This window comes from Oncorhynchus clarkii, chromosome 7 (genome assembly GCF_045791955.1).
Source record: "Oncorhynchus clarkii lewisi isolate Uvic-CL-2024 chromosome 7, UVic_Ocla_1.0, whole genome shotgun sequence".
Taxonomy (NCBI): domain Eukaryota; kingdom Metazoa; phylum Chordata; class Actinopteri; order Salmoniformes; family Salmonidae; genus Oncorhynchus; species Oncorhynchus clarkii.
In genome coordinates, this window is record NC_092153.1 from 56,699,695 (window position 1) to 56,719,939 (window position 20,245).

At 45.0% G+C, this 20,245-nt stretch overlaps 1 protein-coding gene across 2 annotated transcripts; it reads right to left on the reverse strand.

Moving 5' to 3' along the window:
- Positions 1 to 793: 793 nt before the first annotated feature.
- LOC139413520 (ATP-dependent 6-phosphofructokinase, muscle type-like) lies at positions 794 to 19,957 on the reverse strand. Of its 2 annotated transcripts, XM_071161009.1 has the most exons (23): positions 19,890 to 19,957; positions 19,686 to 19,790; positions 14,430 to 14,503; positions 11,927 to 12,004; positions 10,840 to 11,029; positions 8,599 to 8,764; positions 8,470 to 8,514; positions 8,153 to 8,261; positions 7,898 to 7,993; positions 7,344 to 7,436; positions 6,939 to 7,064; positions 6,717 to 6,781; positions 6,561 to 6,624; positions 6,258 to 6,404; positions 5,521 to 5,591; positions 5,236 to 5,323; positions 4,860 to 5,012; positions 4,040 to 4,204; positions 3,850 to 3,911; positions 3,613 to 3,724; positions 2,124 to 2,223; positions 1,784 to 1,889; positions 794 to 1,408 (listed from the first exon to the last, which is right to left on the reverse strand). In XM_071161009.1, the coding sequence occupies exons 2-23, from the start codon at positions 19,774 to 19,776 to the stop codon at positions 1,255 to 1,257; spliced, it is 2,355 nt and encodes a 784-aa protein (XP_071017110.1). In that variant the 5' UTR covers positions 19,777 to 19,790; positions 19,890 to 19,957; the 3' UTR covers positions 794 to 1,254. The 2 variants fall into 2 exon arrangements, with proteins under 2 accessions (XP_071017110.1, XP_071017111.1); XM_071161010.1 differs by lacking the exons at positions 11,927 to 12,004; positions 14,430 to 14,503; positions 19,686 to 19,790; positions 19,890 to 19,957 and adding an exon at positions 11,249 to 11,450.
- Between the last annotated feature and the right edge of the window lie 288 nt (positions 19,958 to 20,245).

Here is a 20,245-nt window from a genome sequence, read left to right on the forward strand (position 1 = left end):
AATCTGCTCATCCACCTACTTTACATACATTACACTCATACATTTCAAGGCCTGCTTTGAACTTGGCTTTTGGGCATTACAGACCCATATCTATGGGCCTCATCCAAGATATGCTCTCTTTCTCTCTCTCTCTCTCGCGCTCTCTCTCTCATACATACACACACAGCAGATGTTCTGGGAAGGAAGTTGACCTGTCTGGCTCTGAAATGGAGCAGACGTTGTCTAGCACAAACCACAGACTACAGATTACTTAGTGCAACCTTTCTGACTGGCTGTGAGACTACCTGTAGTTAGATAGAGGTCATCATATTGTGTACACACACGTTTGGTACACTTTATAACATTTGTAACTGAAGGAGAAAGAGTAAAGAGGGAAATGGTAATGGTTAAGCTTCATGACTCATAGAAACCAGGAGACCTTGCACTTGCAGGTGCCACGGTCTTCATCTCTTCTGTCAGTCATCATCATCATCATTGTTACCAATCAGCCTAAGAACATTTAGCCTTTTCAGCATTTTTGAACCCATACCTTACATTTTTTATTTGTTCAATTACTAAATTCATAACAATTTTATTATTTGGGTTGGCTGTACTTAGTCAGCCTATTAGGCATAATTTAATAAAAGACTATGTAAGTTATTGTGATAAAAAGCCCCACAACATTTGTCACATTTTCTATGCAATACATTGTTACTATTTTATCACTAAATATTCGATATTCATTAAAGATAGTACATTTGACATGATCTTTTATCACGTCATGTGTGTAGCAAAAAAACAAATAAAACCTCCAGAAATTAAGCAGAGTTTAATTACATATCCTAGTTCAGTTTCAATGCAAGAAAGAAGTCTTCATTTTGTAAACTGTTCTGCCATACAAATAGGGGAGAAAGCAGTGAGCCAGACACAGGAAACAGCACACCGAGAGTGTTTTTGTGGCTTTGAGATAAAAGTGTTAGACTGACTCCACTGAGAGATCTGCACAGTATTGTTGCAGGGTTTCTGCAGAATGGTGTAGAGTGACTTCTGTGATGTAGAACAGTTCAAAGCTCCACACAACAAACTGTATGTACAGTCTCTTCCTCATAACCAATAGGACTACACTGAGATGCTACACACATCTGTTTACTGAATGGTTGACTGTTACCATCCCTTTCTCTTCATAGGAGTGGGTGGGCCGAGATGCAATACCAAGGGTCGGTATGTATGTGTTTATGTGAGGTTGTGTTTATATGTGTGTGTTTATTTCTTTGTTTACATTTTGCCCCCCTTGACTAGGCCTGTCTTCTTGATGACGTGCTCCATGGCAGTCACCTCAGAGGTGTCCATTTCCACAGTGTCATATTTGGCCAGGATTTTCAGGATGGGCCTTAGCCTCAGCCACCACTCTGTCTTTGGGATACGGTGCCTATGGAGGGAGGAGGGAAGGGTGGAGTGAGGGAGAAGAGGGGGAGGAGAGAGAAGACAGGGTGGTGGAAGAGGGGAGTGAGGAGGAGGACAAAGGGATCAGAGGAAGAAAACAGGAAATAGAGGGAAAAAAACAAGGGAAATGCTAGAAGGAACCTGGGCTGGCTTTCTGTGAGCAATCTGTTCAAAGAAACATTTGATGGTTCTAAATGGATTGGCATAGACTTCCAGACAACAGCACTTTCAACTTAACTACCATTGGTCGTCAGTAAAACCCAATTGAACTCAATGTGGAACGCATAAAGAATAGTCACAAACAGGAGGGAGAAGGAGGAGAGAAAGGAAGTGTGGAAACAGAGGGATGACTAGGACTTACTCAAAGTCAGTGTCGTCCTTGAGGGAAGCCAGGGGCTGGAAGACCAGGGATCTCTTCTTCATGCCCAGCACACAGGCTGAGTCTGGCATGTTGGCAAAGATACGACCTGGGGACACAAAGAGGGCCAGCATCAGTATAGGAGGGCAGTAGCCTGGCTGATCCCAGGCCTGTTTGTATGGGATTTATCCAGCTCCTCTCTCATGGCAGGACAATAGTAGTCAGAGGAGCAAGTTATGAAGACATTGTGCTTCTTGATGGAAAAAGTATTGAGGTGATCGAAGAAATTAAGTCAATTCCATATGCTTGAAGACATTTGGTCCAGCGTGTCAATGATCCTCACCGTGTCTGTAGCACTCCTTCAGCTTGTTAGTCAGCCACAGGACAGACTTGGATCCCATCTTGGTACCAAAATTCCTGTCAAAGGGGCTGGGGGTTCCACCCTGGTGGTGAGACACAGAGAAAGATAGAGAGACATTGAGAGAGAGAGAGCAAGAGAGCAAGAGAGAGAGAGATAGAGAGAGAGGGGGAGGGAGAAAGATAGATAGATTGTGAGAGAGAGAGAGAGAGAGAGAGAGAGAGAGAGAGAGAGAGAGAGAGGTATTCCCATATGAGCATATACATAAATTGATTCCAGGGAAAAAATATAATATATATATATATACACTGAGTGTACAAAACACAAGAACACCTGCTCTTTCCATGACATAGACTGACCAGGTGAATCCAGGTGAAAGCTATGATCCCTTATTGATGTCATTTCAATTAGTGTATATGAAGGGGAGGAGAAAGGTTAAATAAGATTTTTTAAGCCTTGACACAGTTGAATGCACCAAAGAGCACCAAAGAGTGAAGGGGCAAGACAAGAGATTTAAGTGCCTTTGAACAGGGTATGGTAGTAGGGGCCAGGCACACCAGTTTGAGTGAACTACAACGTTGCCTGGGATTTCAACAGTTTATGTGTGTATCAAGAATGGTCCACCAAACAAAGGACATCCAGCCAACTTGACATAACTGTGGGAAGCACTGGAATCAACATGGGCCAGCATCCCTGTGGAAGGCTTTCGACACCTTGTGTAGTCTATGCCAGACGAAAGGAAGCTGTTCTGAGGGCAAAAGGCAACTCAATATTAGGAACTCAGTGTACAAAACATTTTAGGGATGGGAAAAACGCTTTCGGTATTAACTAAAACAACTAAAACCAGATATAAAGTATGTGGAAAAGATATTGGACCTATATATATATATATATATATATATATATATATATATCTTTAAGAACTAACAATCACCAAATAAAAATTTGACAGTCAGGGAAAATATAATAAAAAAATACATTTAACAGCATATATTTTGATCTCTAAAATGCAACCAAGGGCCAACAGTACCCCCTGCCACACCCCCTGCCACACCCCCTGCCACGCCCCCTGCCTCACCCCCTGCCACACCCCCTGCCACACCCCCTGCCATGCCCCCTGCCTCACCCCCTGCCTCACCCCCTGCCACACCCCCTGCCATGCCCCCTGCCTCACCCCCTGCCTCACCCCCTGCCACACCCCCTGCCACGCCCCCTGCCACGCCCCCTGCCTCACCCCCTGCCTCACCCCCTGCCACACCCCCTGCCACGCCCCCTGCCTCACCCCCTGCCTCACCCCCTGCCATGCCCTCTGCCTCGCCCCTTGCCAGACTCCCTGCCACGCCCCCTGCCACACCCACCACCTAAGCCCCTTTATGATCCAAAAAAACCCTGGAATCCTTATATTACTTCAGAAATATTATCTACAGGTTTAGAGTTGAGTCCATGAAACAGCTAGAAGAAGCATCCATCAGACCTGCTGCATGTGTCCTAAGACATTCATCCTGCAGTCGAACGTGCCCTTTCCCTCCTCTGAGTACAGGTTGTAGAGGAACTGTGTGGTGTAGTTCTCATTGGCATTAGAGTTTCTGTGGGCAGGAGGAGGGCGGTATTATTATAAGACAATCCATAATTTGTTAGTTGTAGTAACAAGAGAATGATCATGTCTGAGGGATATCAGGCAAGGATGTGTTTTTGAGGAGAGCATACCCACCTGAGAATGAGGCCTCTCTTCACTGAGGTCTTCATCTTTTCTATCAGATGCTCCACGTTCAGCTACAATAAAACAATACAACAGTAAAACCATGATTCAACAGCCCAAGGTCCCCATTTTTTGGGATATGTCTGAAATATACCACATAATCTATCCATCCATCTGTGTTGTTCTGAATATGGCCTCTGACCTCTAGGTCACGGATATGGAAAGGCTCTTCATAGATGTAGGCATCATCAGCCCCAGATGACAAGCCAGCCATGGTTGCTAAGTAACCGCAGTATCCCCCCATGGTCTCAATGATGAACACTCTCCTCTTAGTGCCAGCAGCAGACTGCTTTATCCTGTCGCAAGTCTGACAGAGGAAAGAAGAGAAAGAAAGAGAGGGGCAAGTATGAGGAGGGATGTGTGTCTGGGTATTGTCATATGTGAATTTAAACCTTTGTGTGTATGGGGTACAGTGTGTTTGTGTGAGTTTGTCTGCATGTGAGTATCTGGGGTACAGTGTGTGTGTGTGTGTGTGTGTGTGTTTGCCTGCATGTGTGTATTTGGGGTACAGTGTGTGTGTGTGTGTGTGTGTGTGTGTGTGTGTGTGTGTGTGTGTGTGTGTGTGTGTGTGTGTGTGTGAGAGTGTGTGTTTTGTCTGCATGTGTGTATCTGGGGTACAGTGTGTGTGTGTGTGTGTGTGTGTGTGTGTGTGTGTGTGTGTGTGTGTTTGCCTGCATGTGTGTATCTGGGGTACATCGTGTGTGTGCGTCAAATCAAATGTTATTTGTCAGATGCGCTGAATTAAATGGGTGTAGACTTTACCGTGAAATGCTTGTTGGGAGTCCTTCCCAACGGTGCAGAGTAAATAAAATACATTGTAACACAAGAGGAATAAAATACACAGAATGAATCTATATACAGGGAGTATAAGTACCAGATCAATGTGCAGAGGTACGAAGTATTTGAGTTAGATATGCACATAAAGGCAGGGTAAAGTGACGAAGCATCAGGATATGTCTGACCATGGTGATGGTGTTAAGGGCGGTGTCAGCTCCAATGCTGAAGTCCGATCCAGGAACATTGTTAGAGACGGTGGCGGGAATGACCACCATGGGGATACACAGCTCCTCGTACATCTCCCTGGCTGTCACCAGCTCCAGACCACCCAGATACGCCTGACAAGGAGACAACGGCATCAACATCTGGATTAGGCATCAACAGACATGACAATATTCATGATACTAATAGTTTGTCAACTATAGTGCTTATGCTTAATGAATATGTTCAATCAAGAATATTTGTACACTTATACTTTAAGGACCGATTCTATGAAGTGTCATGATGGTGGGCCAGTGAACCATCATAACACTCTCTCTAATCCAACCCCTTGATCCTCACCTCAAAGCCTCCGATGATGATCAGAGAATGGATGTTGAACTTGGTAATGTTCAGGCTGATTTGCTCAATGTTTTTGCCTGGCAGGTGTCTTCACACCAGAGAGGATAAACAGAGAGTTAAATGTGACCATCTGGTTAATCTGTCAACAGAAGCTTCTATTCCTATAATTAGGGCCTTGTGTTCATCCTAAACATGTGACTTTGAGCTTTTCCTGGACAGGTCACATGGTCAGGAAGACCTCGAGGCACTACATAGTGGTGTGTGTGCTCTGTGGAGATGTCTTACCTCTTGGTACCGAGATTGGACCCTCCCTTCCCAGTCCATCCACCCACTTGAGCCCAGATGATAGGCTCAATCTGGAGAAGAGGAAAGAGAGATGAGTATGATATGTTTGTGCGTGTGCACATGCGTGTGTGTCATTTGTGTTGAGCTGTCCAACAACTTGGCAATGAACTGATGTTCCTGAGGATGTCACTTGTTCACTTCCCTTTGCTGAATTTAAAGGAAATGATTAGTTTAAGAAAATGGTGGAAACCTCCACTAGCCCAGGCCTCCACCAATCCAATGGGCCCCGATTCTGACCCGAGTTTAGAGTGCGTAAATGGAATGGAATTCCCTTTTTATGCACTTTTCTCTCTATGCCTTTTCTGACCTTGAACTTAAGCATGAGAATAGTGTGCTATTCACCTGCTATTCATTTTGGTTGGGATCAAATAAATGAAGATGTGGTGGAGGTGTGTGTACAGACACACCATATTCTGACCTTGACTTAATTCCCTAATAATTCCACCCCCTTTATGTGCCAGAAAACCATGAATAAGGTCTAGTGAACCTACCGGTTCCAAGTGGAAAAAGCATCTACTTCATTTTTTACAATATAAATAACACCAAAGGTGTAGGAAGTAGGTAGTGAAGGAGTGCACCCTTCAAGAGATAGGAGATATTATTGGGATGCACCCAGTGACTCCTAACAGCTTGAACAAGTTGTCCACTACAGGAAATCCTCAGGTGGAATGACCCACCTGTCCGTTAGCCAGGCCGTCAAAGCCGTCATGTACAGCTAGCATCTGATGTCCCTGGATGATACCGACCCTGACAGCTGCACGCACTGCTGCATTCATCCCAGCACAGGGTGCGCCAACATTTATAATGGCAATGTTGATGTTGCTCTGAGAGTGGGAGAACAGGAGAGAGAGGATGTATTTTGGGCGCAACATGATTATAAGAACTACACTGTGGGAAAAAAGTCCTATAACGCCTTCAAATGTGCAACCAGTTGCCCAAACACGTGACCATGACAGCAAGAAAAAGAAAATGCTGCTCACCTTCATTTCTGGGGGGGTCACGTGAGCCAGCATTTTGTATGTGTCCCAGTTATTCTGAAAGCTCCTACAAACAGACAGTGAAAAGAAAATGACCAACGGTTTTTATCTCAAAGCGCAAATAAAGAAGGAATAAAAGAAGCCAAGTAAAAGGCTCACTTTCCCCTGAGCTTTACAGCATCTTCAAATCTCCCCTCCGTCATGGCTACGGTCACATCTTTAGTCTGAGAGAAAGAGAGAGAGGCAGGAAGGGGGTAATGGAGTGAGGAGAGAATGAAAATGTTAGATAGGAAATAGAACTCTCTGTGGATAATAAAGGTGATTTATCAACAATAAGAGAGGAAATATAACAGTTTGATGTGGCGTAGGTGTATAGCTCACCACTTGGACACACTCCATGAGAGGCAGCCTGACGGCCATGTTCCCAGAAAGACTGACGACACAGGCTGGGGTTTCTGGGGTGGCCTCCAGAAGAGCCATCACAGCCTCCACACCCATCCTGCTACCCTGGGGGACAGAAAGAGAGAGAGAGAGAGAGAGAGAGAGAGAGAGAGAGAGAGAGAGAGAGAGAGAGAGAGAGAGAGAGAGAGAGTGAGAGAGAGAGAGAGAGAGAGAGAGGATTAATTCATTAATTCATGAATAAAGGATTGATTATCATTACAGGAACATTACAGGCACTATATGATGACCCTGAAGGTCAAGAAAGATTAGACAACAGAGTGAAAATAATACAGGCACAGACAGACTGATTGACAGACACAAAGTGGTGACAGACAGATGGATTACCAGGATTCTGTCAAAAGCAGAGGGGGTGCCACCTCTCTGTACGTGTCCCAGGATTGTGGAACGGGTGTCGAAGCCAAGTTTCTTGGATACCAGCTGTATAGAGTGACACAGAGAGATTACAGCATCAGTCCTCTGTCAGATCACATTACGCTAGCCCGTTATAACCTTAACCATTAGGGGATCTGTGCCTGCATCCCATTCTCTATATTGGGAATAAAATGCCATTTGGGCCACGTTTCAAGTTGTATTAGTCATACTGTATATACGGAATGAATATGGTATCCAACCAAATGCTTACTTGCAGGTTCCTTCTGGACAATGCAACAACAATAATAAATAATAAAAGAATACAAACATAAAGTAAATGGCTCGGTAGAATATAATTAATGTTTTTGCATAAGTATAGCAAGCAAAGTAATAATACAAAAATTGGGCCATAAAAAAGAAGAGTAGAGCAGGAACTAGCAATACACGAGCCCTCTTCATCACCGCCATCTCAGCCTGTTTCAGAGGTTAGGGCCAGCTTCTACTGACTGGGGGATGTCATATCTCACATTTTTGACTTGGTCACAGGTGATGGGTTTCTGGTTACGGTCCTGGGCTCCCTCTGCCAGAATGATGACGTTCAGACGAGAACCACGCCCCCTTTGCTGAGAGAGAGACGGAGAGAGAGCGTTGTTTTGTGTGTTAGTATATGAGGAAGAGAGAGGGTCAAAGAGATAAAGAGATGCTCAATCAGAAGAGGTGGAGAAAGGATTGAGGGATAGAAGAATAGAGGGATAAAGGGAGAAGGACAGGAGGTGTGGTACCGCAATCAATCTTTTGCACAAATGTTCCTCCCAGTTTTCCTCTGGGGGCATTTCTGGGATGAACACCCAGTCAGCACCACAGGCCAGAGCAGTCACAAGGGCCAGGTAGCTGTTGAGACAGAGAGAAATGTTAATACACACACAGGCACGCACAGATGCACACACGCATGCACGCACACATAGGCACGCACAGTCACGTACGTAAGCACATACACACACACACACACACACACACACACACACACACACACACACACACACACACACACACACACACACACACACACACACACACACACACACAGTCAGGCACGCACCCGCAGTGTCTGCCCATCACCTCCAGGATAAAGGTCCTCTGGTGACTGTCAACAGAAAAAAGTGAAAGAGATTTACTCATGTCCACAAATGCCTTAATATTGGTGTGTGTGTGTGTGTTATGTGTGTACCTCTGTGCAGTAGTCGTGATGGCATCCACCACCTCTATGATGCGGTGCAGGGCGGAGTCGGTGCCGATGGTCATGTCAGTGCCACAGAAGTCGTTGTCGATAGAGCCCACCATGCCCACGATGTTGAGATGAGAAGAACGATTAGCCTCCTCCGCTGAGATCTTTCCTGGTGGTAGAAACACAAACTAGAAGACAACTCTCACATTTAATACACTACAGCCTGTGTGGCTCAGTTGGTAGAACATAGCCCTTGCAACACCCAGGTCGTGGGCTTGATGCCAGCTGGGGCCACCCATTTGAAAATAAATGCAAGCACTACTGTAAGTCACTTTGGATAAATTACTTGGGTCCACAAGGAGGCATTAAAGTACACTATAAGGAGCCACATATGGATCAGTTTAGGCTTTTAGATCATAAGGAATGATAACCTAATCCCCTCCTTTTAGGATTATCCACCGGATGTGTACCAAACTCACTAAAAGTGGCAGTAATAAAGCTTCTCTTGAAAAAGCCAAATCTTGACCCAGAAAATATAAAGAACTATCGGCCTATATCGAATCTCCCATTCCTCTCAAAAATGTTCGAAAAAACTGTCGAGCAGCAACTCACTGCCTTCCTGAAGACAAACAATGTATACAAAATGCTTCAGTCTGGTTTAGACCCCATCATAGCACTGAGACGGCACTTTTGAAGATGGTAAAGGACATTTTAATGGTGTCAGACTGAGGCTCTGCATCTGTCCTCGTGCTCCTAGACCTTAGTGCTGCTTTTGATACCATCGATCACCACATTCTTTTGGAGAGATTGGAAACCCAAATTGGTCTACACGGACAAGTTCTGACCTGGTTTAGATCTTATCTGTCGGAAAGATATCAGTTTGTCTCTGTGGATGGTTTGTCCTCTGACAAATCAACTGTAAATTTCGGTGTTCCTCAAGGTTCTGTTTTAGGACCACTATTGTTTTCACTATATATTTTACCTCTTGGGGATGTCATTCGAAAGCATAATGTTAACTTTCACTGCTATGCGGATAACACACAGCTGTACATTTCAATGACACATGGTGAAGCCCCAAAATTGCCCTCGCTGGAAGCCTGTGTTTCAGACATAAGGAAGTGGATGGCTGCAAACGTTTTACTTTTAAACTCGGACAAAACAGAGATGCTTGTTCTAAGTCCCAAGAAACAAAGAGATCTTCTGTTGGATCTGAAAATTAATCTTGATGGTTGTACAGTCATATCAAATAAAACTGTGGACTCGGCGTTACTCTGGACCCTGATCTCTCTTTTGACGAACATATCAAGACAGTTTCAAGGACAGCTTTTTTCCATCTCCATAAAAATCAGAAATGTTCTGTCCAAAAATGATGCAGGACAATTAATCCATGCATTTGTTACTTCTAGGTTAGACTACTGCAATGCTCTACTTTCTGGCTACCCGGATAAAGAACTAAATAAACTTCAGTTAGTGTTAAATACGGCTGCTAGAATCCTGACTAGAACAGCTGTAGGCAGGGCTTTTTCCTATAGAGCTCCATTTTTATGGAATGGTCTGCCTACCCATGTGAGAGACGCAGACTCGGTCTCAACCTTTAAGTCTTTATTTAAGACTCATGTCTTCAGTAGGTCCTATGATTGAGTGTAGTCTGAGCCCTAGGACCATGCCTCAGGACTACCTGGCATGATAACTCCTGGCTGTCCCCAATCCACCTGGCCGTGCTGCTGCTCCAGTTTCAACTGTTCTGCCTGCGGCTATGGAATTTACTCCTGAGGTGCTGACCTGTTGCACCCTCGACAACTACTGTGATTATTATTACTTGACCATGCTGGTCATTTATGATCAAACTCTTCTGGAGAGAGTTGCTGCACTGAAAGTAAAGGGGCTGAATAATTTTGCACGCCCAATTTTTCAGTTTTTGATTTGTTAAAAAAGTTTGAAATATCCAATAAATGTTGTTCCACTTCACGATTGTGTCCCACTTGTTGTTGATTCTTCACAAAAAAATACAGTTTTATATCTTTATGTTTGAAGCCTGAAATGTGGCAAAAGGTCGCAAAGTTCAAGGGGGCCGAATACTTTCGCAAGGCACTGTATATAAATCGATTTGATTTGAAATTTGATTTGATAATCTAAAACGTGACTGGTTGTAGTAGTGTGTTACTTGAAGTTGTATAGTAGTTGGGTGCTTTTGAGTGAAGGTTGCTGGGTAATGTAGTCTTTTTGGTGACCCAGGTATCTCACCCCCTTTTGTCAGGTCAGCCAGCAGCTCGCTCCACTCTGTACGGAACTGGTTGGCACCAGTCAAGCTACCATCACCGCCGATCACACACAGGTTGGTGATGCCCAGTTTGACCAAGTTGCAGGCGGCCTTCAGACGTCCCCACTTCTCTTTGAAGTCCATACAGCGGGCACTGCCAATCACAGTTCCACCCTGAGAAGAGACAGTAGACGGGGTGGGATCACTGAATGACACAAACAGAACCCACATAGTCTGCCAACAGAACACATTCAGTTGGGCTAAAAAAGAGGGAGAGATGGAGGAGGAAGTACAGAAGGAAAGGATGTGGGTTATAGAGGGGGATGAGATAGTTTGTGGTTATGAATATAGTGTGTGTATGTGTGAGAGAGAGGGAGATACTTTTTGTCTTACTTTAATGAGCCATCCTCTACACTAAAAACACCACAAAAAGAGAGGGAGAGAGAGCGATAGAGAGAGAGAGCGAGAGAGAGAGAGAGAGAGAGAGAGGGAATGAGAGCGAAGGAAGGAGAGAGAGAGAAGGAAGGAGAGAGAGAAATAGAGAGAGAGTGAGAGAGAGAGAAGAGAGAGAATGGAGAGAGAGAAAGGAAAGGAGGAAGATTAAACCCCAACCTATCCTTCTGAAGCCCATTAAATCCAGTGAACTCTGACATTTGATTAGTTCCTCCTGGCCAGAGGGTCACTGGTCTAGGACCAGCTTGAGTTACAGAGGACAGATTCCACGTCCTTCACTGAAAGGTTACATTTGGTCAGGAACTAAGGAGAGCTCAAGACAGTGTGAGGGTGGAGGTAATTGGAGAGTGAGTGAGTGTGAGTGTGTGTGTGTGTGTGTGTGTGTGTGTGTGTGTGTGTGTGTGTGTGTGTGTGTGTGTGTGTGTGTGCACATGCTTATGTATGTGTCATGCATGTGCTTGCGTGTTTTTGGGAGTGTCTGTGTGTCTATATACATGTGTGTCTATGAATGCATGTGGTGAATGTGTGTGAGTGTGTGCAAGCATGCTTTTTGTCTATGCATGTGATTTTGTGTGGGTGAGTGTGTGTGTGCATACTGTATACAATATGTGTGCTCACCAGATGCAGCATCATAGACACACTCTCCCAGGTGGAAAGTTTGATGTTGTCACCTCCATCCACCAGACCCTGGTAACCCTGGAGACGAAGACACAAACCTGTCACTCGCAGTCGTGGGAGTATCTAAGGTGAAACCCAGGGTAACTGAGGTGGCTTATCTGACAGACCTTTACGTTAAGGTAACGGGCATGGAAAATTGAAAGTAACATCGCCCTTTCTCAAATCCAGTTCTTGGGGGCCTTAGCACTGCTGGTTTACATCCTATTCCCTCTAATCAGGGATTGATTGAAACTTGAGACACCAGGTAGGTGGAATCTCTGGGCAATAACATTACTCAGTCAATTAAGTACCATGGAGTAGTAAATCCTATAGTGCTGTGGAGTTTGAGGCGCAGGTTGAAGTACCCCCATTGTAATCTGTATTATTTAAAGGCCCAGTGCAGTCAAAATGGGATTTTCCAATGTTTTATATACAGTACCAGTCAAAGGTTTGGACACACCTATTCATTCAAGGATCTTTCTTTATTTTTTCAATTTTTCTACAATTTTCTACATCAAAAATATGAAATAGCACACAATGAATCATGTAGTAGCCAAAAAAGTGTTAAACAAATCAAAATATATTTTATATTATAGATTCTTCAAAGTAGCCACCTTTTGCCTTGATGATTGCATACTCTTGGTATTCTCTCAAGCAGCTTCATGAGGTAGTCACCTGGAATGCTTTTCCAACAGTCTTGAAGGAGTTCACACATATGCTGAGCACTTGTTGGCTGCTTTCTCTTCACTCTGTGGTCCAACTCATCCGAAAACATCTAAATTGGGTTGAGGTCGGGTGATTGTGGAGGTCAGGTCATCTGATGCAACACTCCATCACTCTCCTTCTTGGTCAAACAGCCCTTACACAGTCTGGAGGTGTGTTGGGTCATCGGCCCACTAAGCGCAAACCAGATGGGATGGTGTATCGCTGCAGAATGCTGTGGTAGCCATGCTGGTTAAGTGTGCCTTGAATTCTAAATAAATCATTGACAGTGTCACCAGCAAAGCACCCCTACACCATCACACGTCCTCCTTTATGCTTCACTGTGGGAACCACACATGCAGAGATCATCCGGTCACCTACTCTGCGTCTCACAAAGACATTGTGGTTGGATGCAAAAATCTCAAATCTGGACTCATGAGACCAAAGGACAGATTTCCACCTGTCTAATGTCCATTGCTCATGTTTCTTGTCCCAAGCAGGTCTGCTCTTCTTCTTGGTGTCCTTTAGTAGTGGTTTCTTTGTAGCAATTTGACCATGGAGGCCTGATTCACGCAGTCTCCTCTGAACAGTTGATGTTGAGATGTGTTTGTTAATTTAACTCTGTGAAGCATTTATTTGGGCTACAATCTGAGGTGCAGTTAATTGACGATTTCTGAGGCTGTTAACTCTAATGAACTTATCCTCTGCAGCAGAGATAACTCTGGGTCTTCCTTTCCTGTGGCGGTCCTCATAAGAGCCAGTTTCATCATAGCGCTTGATGGTTTTTGCGACTGCACTTGAAGAAACTTGACATTTTCCAGATTGACTGACCATCATGTATTAAAGTAATGATGGTCTGACATTTCTCTTTGCTTATTTGAGCTGTTCTTGCTATAATATGGACTTGGTATTTTACCAAATAGGGCTATCTTCTGTAAACCACCCCTACCTTGTCACAACACAACTGATCGGCTCAAACACATTATGAAGGAAAGAATATCCACCAATTAACTTTTAACAAGGCACACCTGTTAATTGAAATGCATTCCAGGTGACATTCCATGTGACTCATGAAGCTGGTTGAGAGAATGCCAAGAGTGTGCAAAACTGTCATCAAGGCAAAGGGTGGCTACTTTGAAGAATCTCAAATATAAAATATATTTTGATTTAACACTTTTTTGGTTACTACATGATTCCATATGTGGTATTTCATAGTGTTGATGTCTTCACTATTATTATACAATGTAGAAAATAGTACAAATAAAGAAAAACCTTTGAATGAGTATGTGTGTCCAAACTTTTGACCGGTACTCTATATTTCATTTTCCACACTACGAGGTTGCAATAATAATGTGAAATTGTGAAAATTATGATAATGTACTTTTATTGTATGAGCTTTTTGTGAAGACTGCCTGAAATTTCAGCCTGTTGTGGTGGGATGGAGTTTGGCCTGCCTGGTGACATCACCAGGTGGTTAATTAGTTAATAGACCAATAAGAAAGAGAGGTCCAAAACTTTCTGCCAATAACAGCTAGTTTTCAGTTTTCCCCTCCCCACTCAGACCACTCCCAGACAGTCCTAGCAAAATTCTTGCTTGAGAAATTGCTCTTTGCTAAAAAGTTATTTTTGTTTATTTTCACAATTTTAATTGAAAACAGTCACAGTGAGGTTGCATTGGACCTTTAACAGTTATAGACAATAATAGAGTAAGGGTAACATGAAAAAGTAGATGAGATGGGGTGGATACAAGTCAGGTACTAACCTCATGAACGAAGTAGACCTTGGCCCCAGTGTAGATGCCCATTCTGACTGTGGCCCTCACAGCAGCATTCATACCTGTAGCACAGAATGGTTGTTTAAACATCACTGACACAGTCCCACCTGCACAGGTGGTTTTGAACTATGACGCACAACACAGTGTGATTAAGCTTTCATGCTGTGTGCTACAAATTTGACATATGCATAATTATACTGAACAAAAATATAAACGCAACATGCAACAATTTCAAAGATTTTACTGAGTTACAGAAAATTGGTCAATTGAAATAAATTCTAATCTATGGACTTCACATGACTGGGAATACAGATATGCATATGTTGGTCAAAGTTACCTTACTATAAAGGTAGGGGCATGAATCAGAAAACCAGTCAGTATCTGGTGTGACCACCATTTGCCTCATGCAGCGTCACACGTCTGCTTTGCATATAATTGATCAGGCTGTTTGATTGTGGCCTGTGGAATGTTGTCCCTTTCCTCTTCAATGACTGTGCGATGTTGCTGGATATTGGCGGGAACTGGAATACACTGTTGTATACGTCAAGCCAGAGCATCCCAACCATGTTCAATGGGTGACATGTCTGGTGAGTATGCGGGCCATAGAGGAATTGGGACATTTTCAGCTTCCAGGAATTGTGTACAGATCCTTGGGCCTCAGGATCTTGTCATGGTACAGTATCTCTGTGCATTCAAATTGCCATTGATAAAATGCAATTGTATTCATTGTCCCTTGCTATGCCTGTCCATACCATACTGTAACCCCAACACCAACATGGGGCACTCAGTTCACAACGTTGACATTAGAAAATCATCGCCCACACAACGCCATACACGTGGTCTGTGGTTGTGTGGCCGGTTCAACGTACTACCAAATTCTCTAAAACAGCTTATGGTAGAGAAATGAACATTGAGTTATTTGGCAACAGCTCTGGTGGACATTCCTGCAGTCAGCATGCCACTTGCATGCTCCCTCAAGAGATCTGTGGCATTGTGTTGTGTGACTAAACTGCACATTTTAGAGTGGCCTTTCATTGTCCCCAGCACAAGATGCACCTGTGTAATGATCATGATGTTAATCAGCTTTTTTTTTTTTTACCTTTAGTTAACTAGTCAAGTCAAGAACAAATTCTTATTTTCAATGACAGCCTAGGAACAGTGGGTTAACTGCCTGTTCAGGGGCAGAACGACAGATTTGTACCTTGTCAGCTTGGGGATTTGAACTTGCAACCTTCCGCTCAACCAATGCTCTAACCACTAGGCTACCCTGCCGCCCCAGCTTATTGATGTGCCACACCTGTCAGATGGATGGATTATCTTTGCAAAGGAGAAATGCTCACCAACAGGGATGTGCACAACATTTGAGAGAAATACTATTTTTGTGCGTAGAGACAATTTCTGGGATTTTTTTATTTCAGCTCATGAAACATAGGACCAACACTTTACATGTTGTGTTTCTATTTTTGTTCAGTGTATATAGGAAACACCAGGGGCCAGCCACGTTAGTACCAGAGTGACTGGTACTATGGGCTAAATAACAGTTCAGGACCCCAGACAAGGTTAAACCATCATAACAGCTGGTATCTCTTTACTCTATCACTTCATTCTTAACAGACTTGTCTAATTTTTGTGATTTTACTGAACATCAAATAAGCATGTACATGTACCCGATCATGATGATAATCATGTACTAGGGTCAAGAGGGTAGGGTTCAGGCTTAAAATGCATGCCCTTGTAGGGCTTGACTGTGAGTTCACATGTTCAGGAATAACTTGGGCCCCTGATCGTCATATATGGCTGAGAGGAACCATAGCATAGTGGAACACTGAAGAGTTCTCCTGTCACATTCACACAATTGGAATGACAATGCACTTTTAAGCTCTCCTGGGCATGTAGTTGGAATGTAACTGCCTATGTATATGTGTCACTGAACTGGCAGGACAGACAAGGCAGACAGGGAGAGTAAGGCAGACAGGAGAGACAGGAGAGACAGGGCAGACAAGGCAGACAGGACAGACAGGAGAGACAGGGCAGACAGGACAGACAGGAGAGACAAGGCAGACAGGACAGACAGGACAGACAGGGAGAGTAAGGCAGACAGGAGAGACAGGAGTGACAGGGCAGACAGGACAGACAGGAGAGACAAGGCAGAAAAGTTAGACAGGACAGACAGGACAGACAGGAGAGACAGGGCAGACAGGACAGACAGGAGAGACAGGGCAGACAAGGCAGACAGGGAGAGTAAGGCAGACAGGGAGAGTAAGGCAGACAGGACAGACAGGAGAGACAGGGCAGACAGGACAGACAGGGAGAGTACGGCAGACAGGACAGACAGGAGAGACAGGAGAGACAAGGCAGACAGGGAGAGTAAGGCAGACAGGACAGACAGGAGAGACAGAAGAGACAGGGCAGACAAGGCAGACAGGGAGGGTAAGGCAGACAGGACAGACAGGAGAGACAGGAGAGACAGGGCAGACAAGGCAGACAGGACAGACAGGAGAGACAGGGCAGACAGAACAGACAGGAGAGACAAGGCAGACAGGACAGACAGGACAGACAGGGAGAGTAAGGCAGACAGGAGAGACAGGAGTGACAGGGCAGACAGGACAGACAGGAGAGACAGGGCAGACAAGTTAGACAGGACAGACAGGACAGACAGGAGAGACAGGGCAGACAAGGCAGACAGGGAGAGTAAGGCAGACAGGGAGAGACAAGGCAGACAGGACAGACAAGAGAGACAGGGCAGACAGGACAGACAGGAGAGACAGGGCAGACAAGGCAGACAGGGAGAGTAAGGCAGACAGGACAGACAGGAGAGACAGGGCAGACAGGACAGACAGGGAGAGTAAGGCAGACAGGACAGACAGGAGAGACAGGAGAGACAAGGCAGACAGGGAGAGTAAGGCAGACAGGACAGACAGGAGAGACAGGAGAGACAGGGCAGACAAGGCAGACAGGGAGAGTAAGGCAGACAGGACAGACAGGAGAGACAGGAGAGACAGGGCAGACAAGGCAGACAGGGAGAGTAAGGCAGACAGGACAGACAGGAGAGACAGGAGAGACAAGGCAGACAGGGAGAGTAAGGCAGACAGGACAGACAGGAGAGACAGGAGAGACAGGGCAGACAAGGCAGACAGGGAGAGTAAGGCAGACAGGACAGACAGGAGAGACAGGAGAGACATGGCAGACAAGGCAGGCAGGGAGAGTAAGGCAGACAGGACAGACAGGAGAGACAGGAGAGACAAGGCAGACAGGGAGAGTAAGGCAGACAGGACAGACAGGAGAGACAGGGCAGACAAGGCAGACAGGACAGACAGGGAGAGTAAGGCAGACAGGACAGACAGGAGAGACGGGAGAGACAGGGCAGACAGGACAGACAGGAGAGACAGGACAGACAGGACAGACAGGGCAGACAAGGCAGACAGGACAGACAGGAGAGACAGGGCAGACAGGAGAGACAGGGCAGACAGGACAGACAGGACAGACAGGACAGACAGGAGAGACAGGAGAGACAGGGCAGACAGGACAGCCAGTAGAGACAGGAGAGACAGGGCAGACAATGCAGACAGGACAGACAGGAGAGACAGGAGAGACGGGGAGAGTAAGGCAGACAGGACAGACAGGACAGACAGGAGAGACAGGACAGACAGGGCAGACAAGGCAGACAGTGAAAGAAATGCAGACAGGACAGACAGGAGAGACAGGACAGACAGGGCAGACAGGAGAGACAGGACAGACAGGGGAGAGAGGTGCATTTCACCAGCTCATTGTCTCAATAAACCAGCTCATTGTCTCAATACACCAGCTCATTGTCTCAATACACTAGCTCATTGTCTCAATACACCAGCTCCAGGCTAAAGGGCAACACATGTGGATAGTGTGTCTGTTGAGGTGGCAAGAGTGTCTCCCCTTTCAACATGCATGGAGTAAAAAAATAGGTGGAAGAGGAGGGAGAGGATAGAGGAGGGATAGGGTGGCACACTTCACTATTCCTCCACCTCTCCATGTCATATGACAGAAAGGTCACCCCTCTAAAATTACCCCCTCCAACAGACACTGAGAGATTGAGAGGGAAAGAGAGGGAAATAGAGGAAAGATAAAGATATGGGTGAATATTTAAAGAACCGAGCAGCCAGGGTGTTTAGAAATAGAATAAACAACAGAAAGAGAGAGAGAACCTTGGATTAACGTCTAGCCGACAAGAGCCACCCAGCTCCATAATGATGTAAAGTTCAGACAGACAGACAGCTCCCTGACATATGGTCATATGTGGTCAGCGGCAGACATCCCAAAGTTCCAAGGGGAGGTATTTATCATCCAGCTAAAGGTCAGGGGGAAGGCTTCTGGGATGTCCTAATAATCTTTCCTTTCTCCCGAAGTGTGTACTTGTTCTCTTCCATTGATTGATTTAAAACAAAATGACTGGTTTATGGAAACTCCCTCTAGCCATGCCTACACCAATCCAATGATTTTTAATTTGTGGGGAGTAGTGAACAAGTGTGAATGCTCCGCTGACCCTGGAAACCTTGGATGGAAGATTTCACGTTGCCCTTTCCATGTGATAAGATATCTTGGTGACAACCAAGAGGAGGGGTCTTTACGTGCCATGTCATACATGTAATACATATCATATGTTCAACAGTGTGACAACATATCCTTTTAATATCAGAACTCCTCATTCTACAATCATTACAGTTTCTTTAGTAGTGGGCGTGGCAAACTGTGGGACTGTAACTGTGACTGAACCACCCTGTCAACAGTTGGACTTCAAACCACAAGAACAAGAGGCATGCTTTCTATTAGTTGATACAGTACATATGTGCTGTGACACATTTCACTTTGAACAAAAATCAATGCATTTCTGTAGTACAGTCAGTCTATGCATCCCCCTGAAGTACAGCCATGACTTTGAACAGCACAAATTATATTTACAAATCACTTCTTACTTTACTCCCTATAATCTATTGTTTTCCTACTCCAAATTCCATGAGAGCCTCTGAGAGCTCTGAGCGTGAATTATGGGAATTGTTGACTTGAAGTAAAACGTCTCACAGTTTGCTGCTGCCACATGCGAATGTGAACTGTTCCCAAATACTGATATTACTCTGGCCCGACTCAGCCACCTGCAGATTACCAACAAGCCTCTGGGCTGTCTGTCCTCCCTCATATTTCCCATGCCCTTGGAGCTGTAGCTTCCCCCTACCAGTCCCCTGGAACCCCCCTGCCCTCGACCGCCCCACTCACCCTGGGCATCGCCTCCGGAGGTCAGCACGGCGATGGAGCGGCCGATGCCCATCTTTCTGGGGTCTTTATGGGGTGCTTCATGATGTGCCATGGTCCTGGATCTGCCTGTGAATGGAGAAGGGAAAGAAAGACAAGATGGCAGAGAAGGATTAGCCTAGCCTATAGTGTGTGGTTTAATGCAGTAGAGTGTCTCTCTCCTCTCACCTCTTTCTCTCCTCTCACTCTCTCTGCCTGCCTGACTAGGAAAGTGACTGAATGGGACAGTGGGGGCGCAGTTTAACCCCCCCTCTGCTTGACAGGAATCTGAGGCACGTGCGTGATGAGAGCCAGTGTTGTAAAAATACTTACAATGTTTTTGGGGGCTTCTGTACTTGACTATTTCTATTTGACACCTTTTACTTCGCTACATTCCTTAAGAAAATATTATACTTTTTACTCCATACATTTTCATTGACACCCAAAAGTACTTAAAATCAAATTTTATTTGTCACATGCGCCAAACACAACAGGTGTTCCTTACCTTACCGTGAAATGCTAACTTACAAGTGCTTAACCAACAA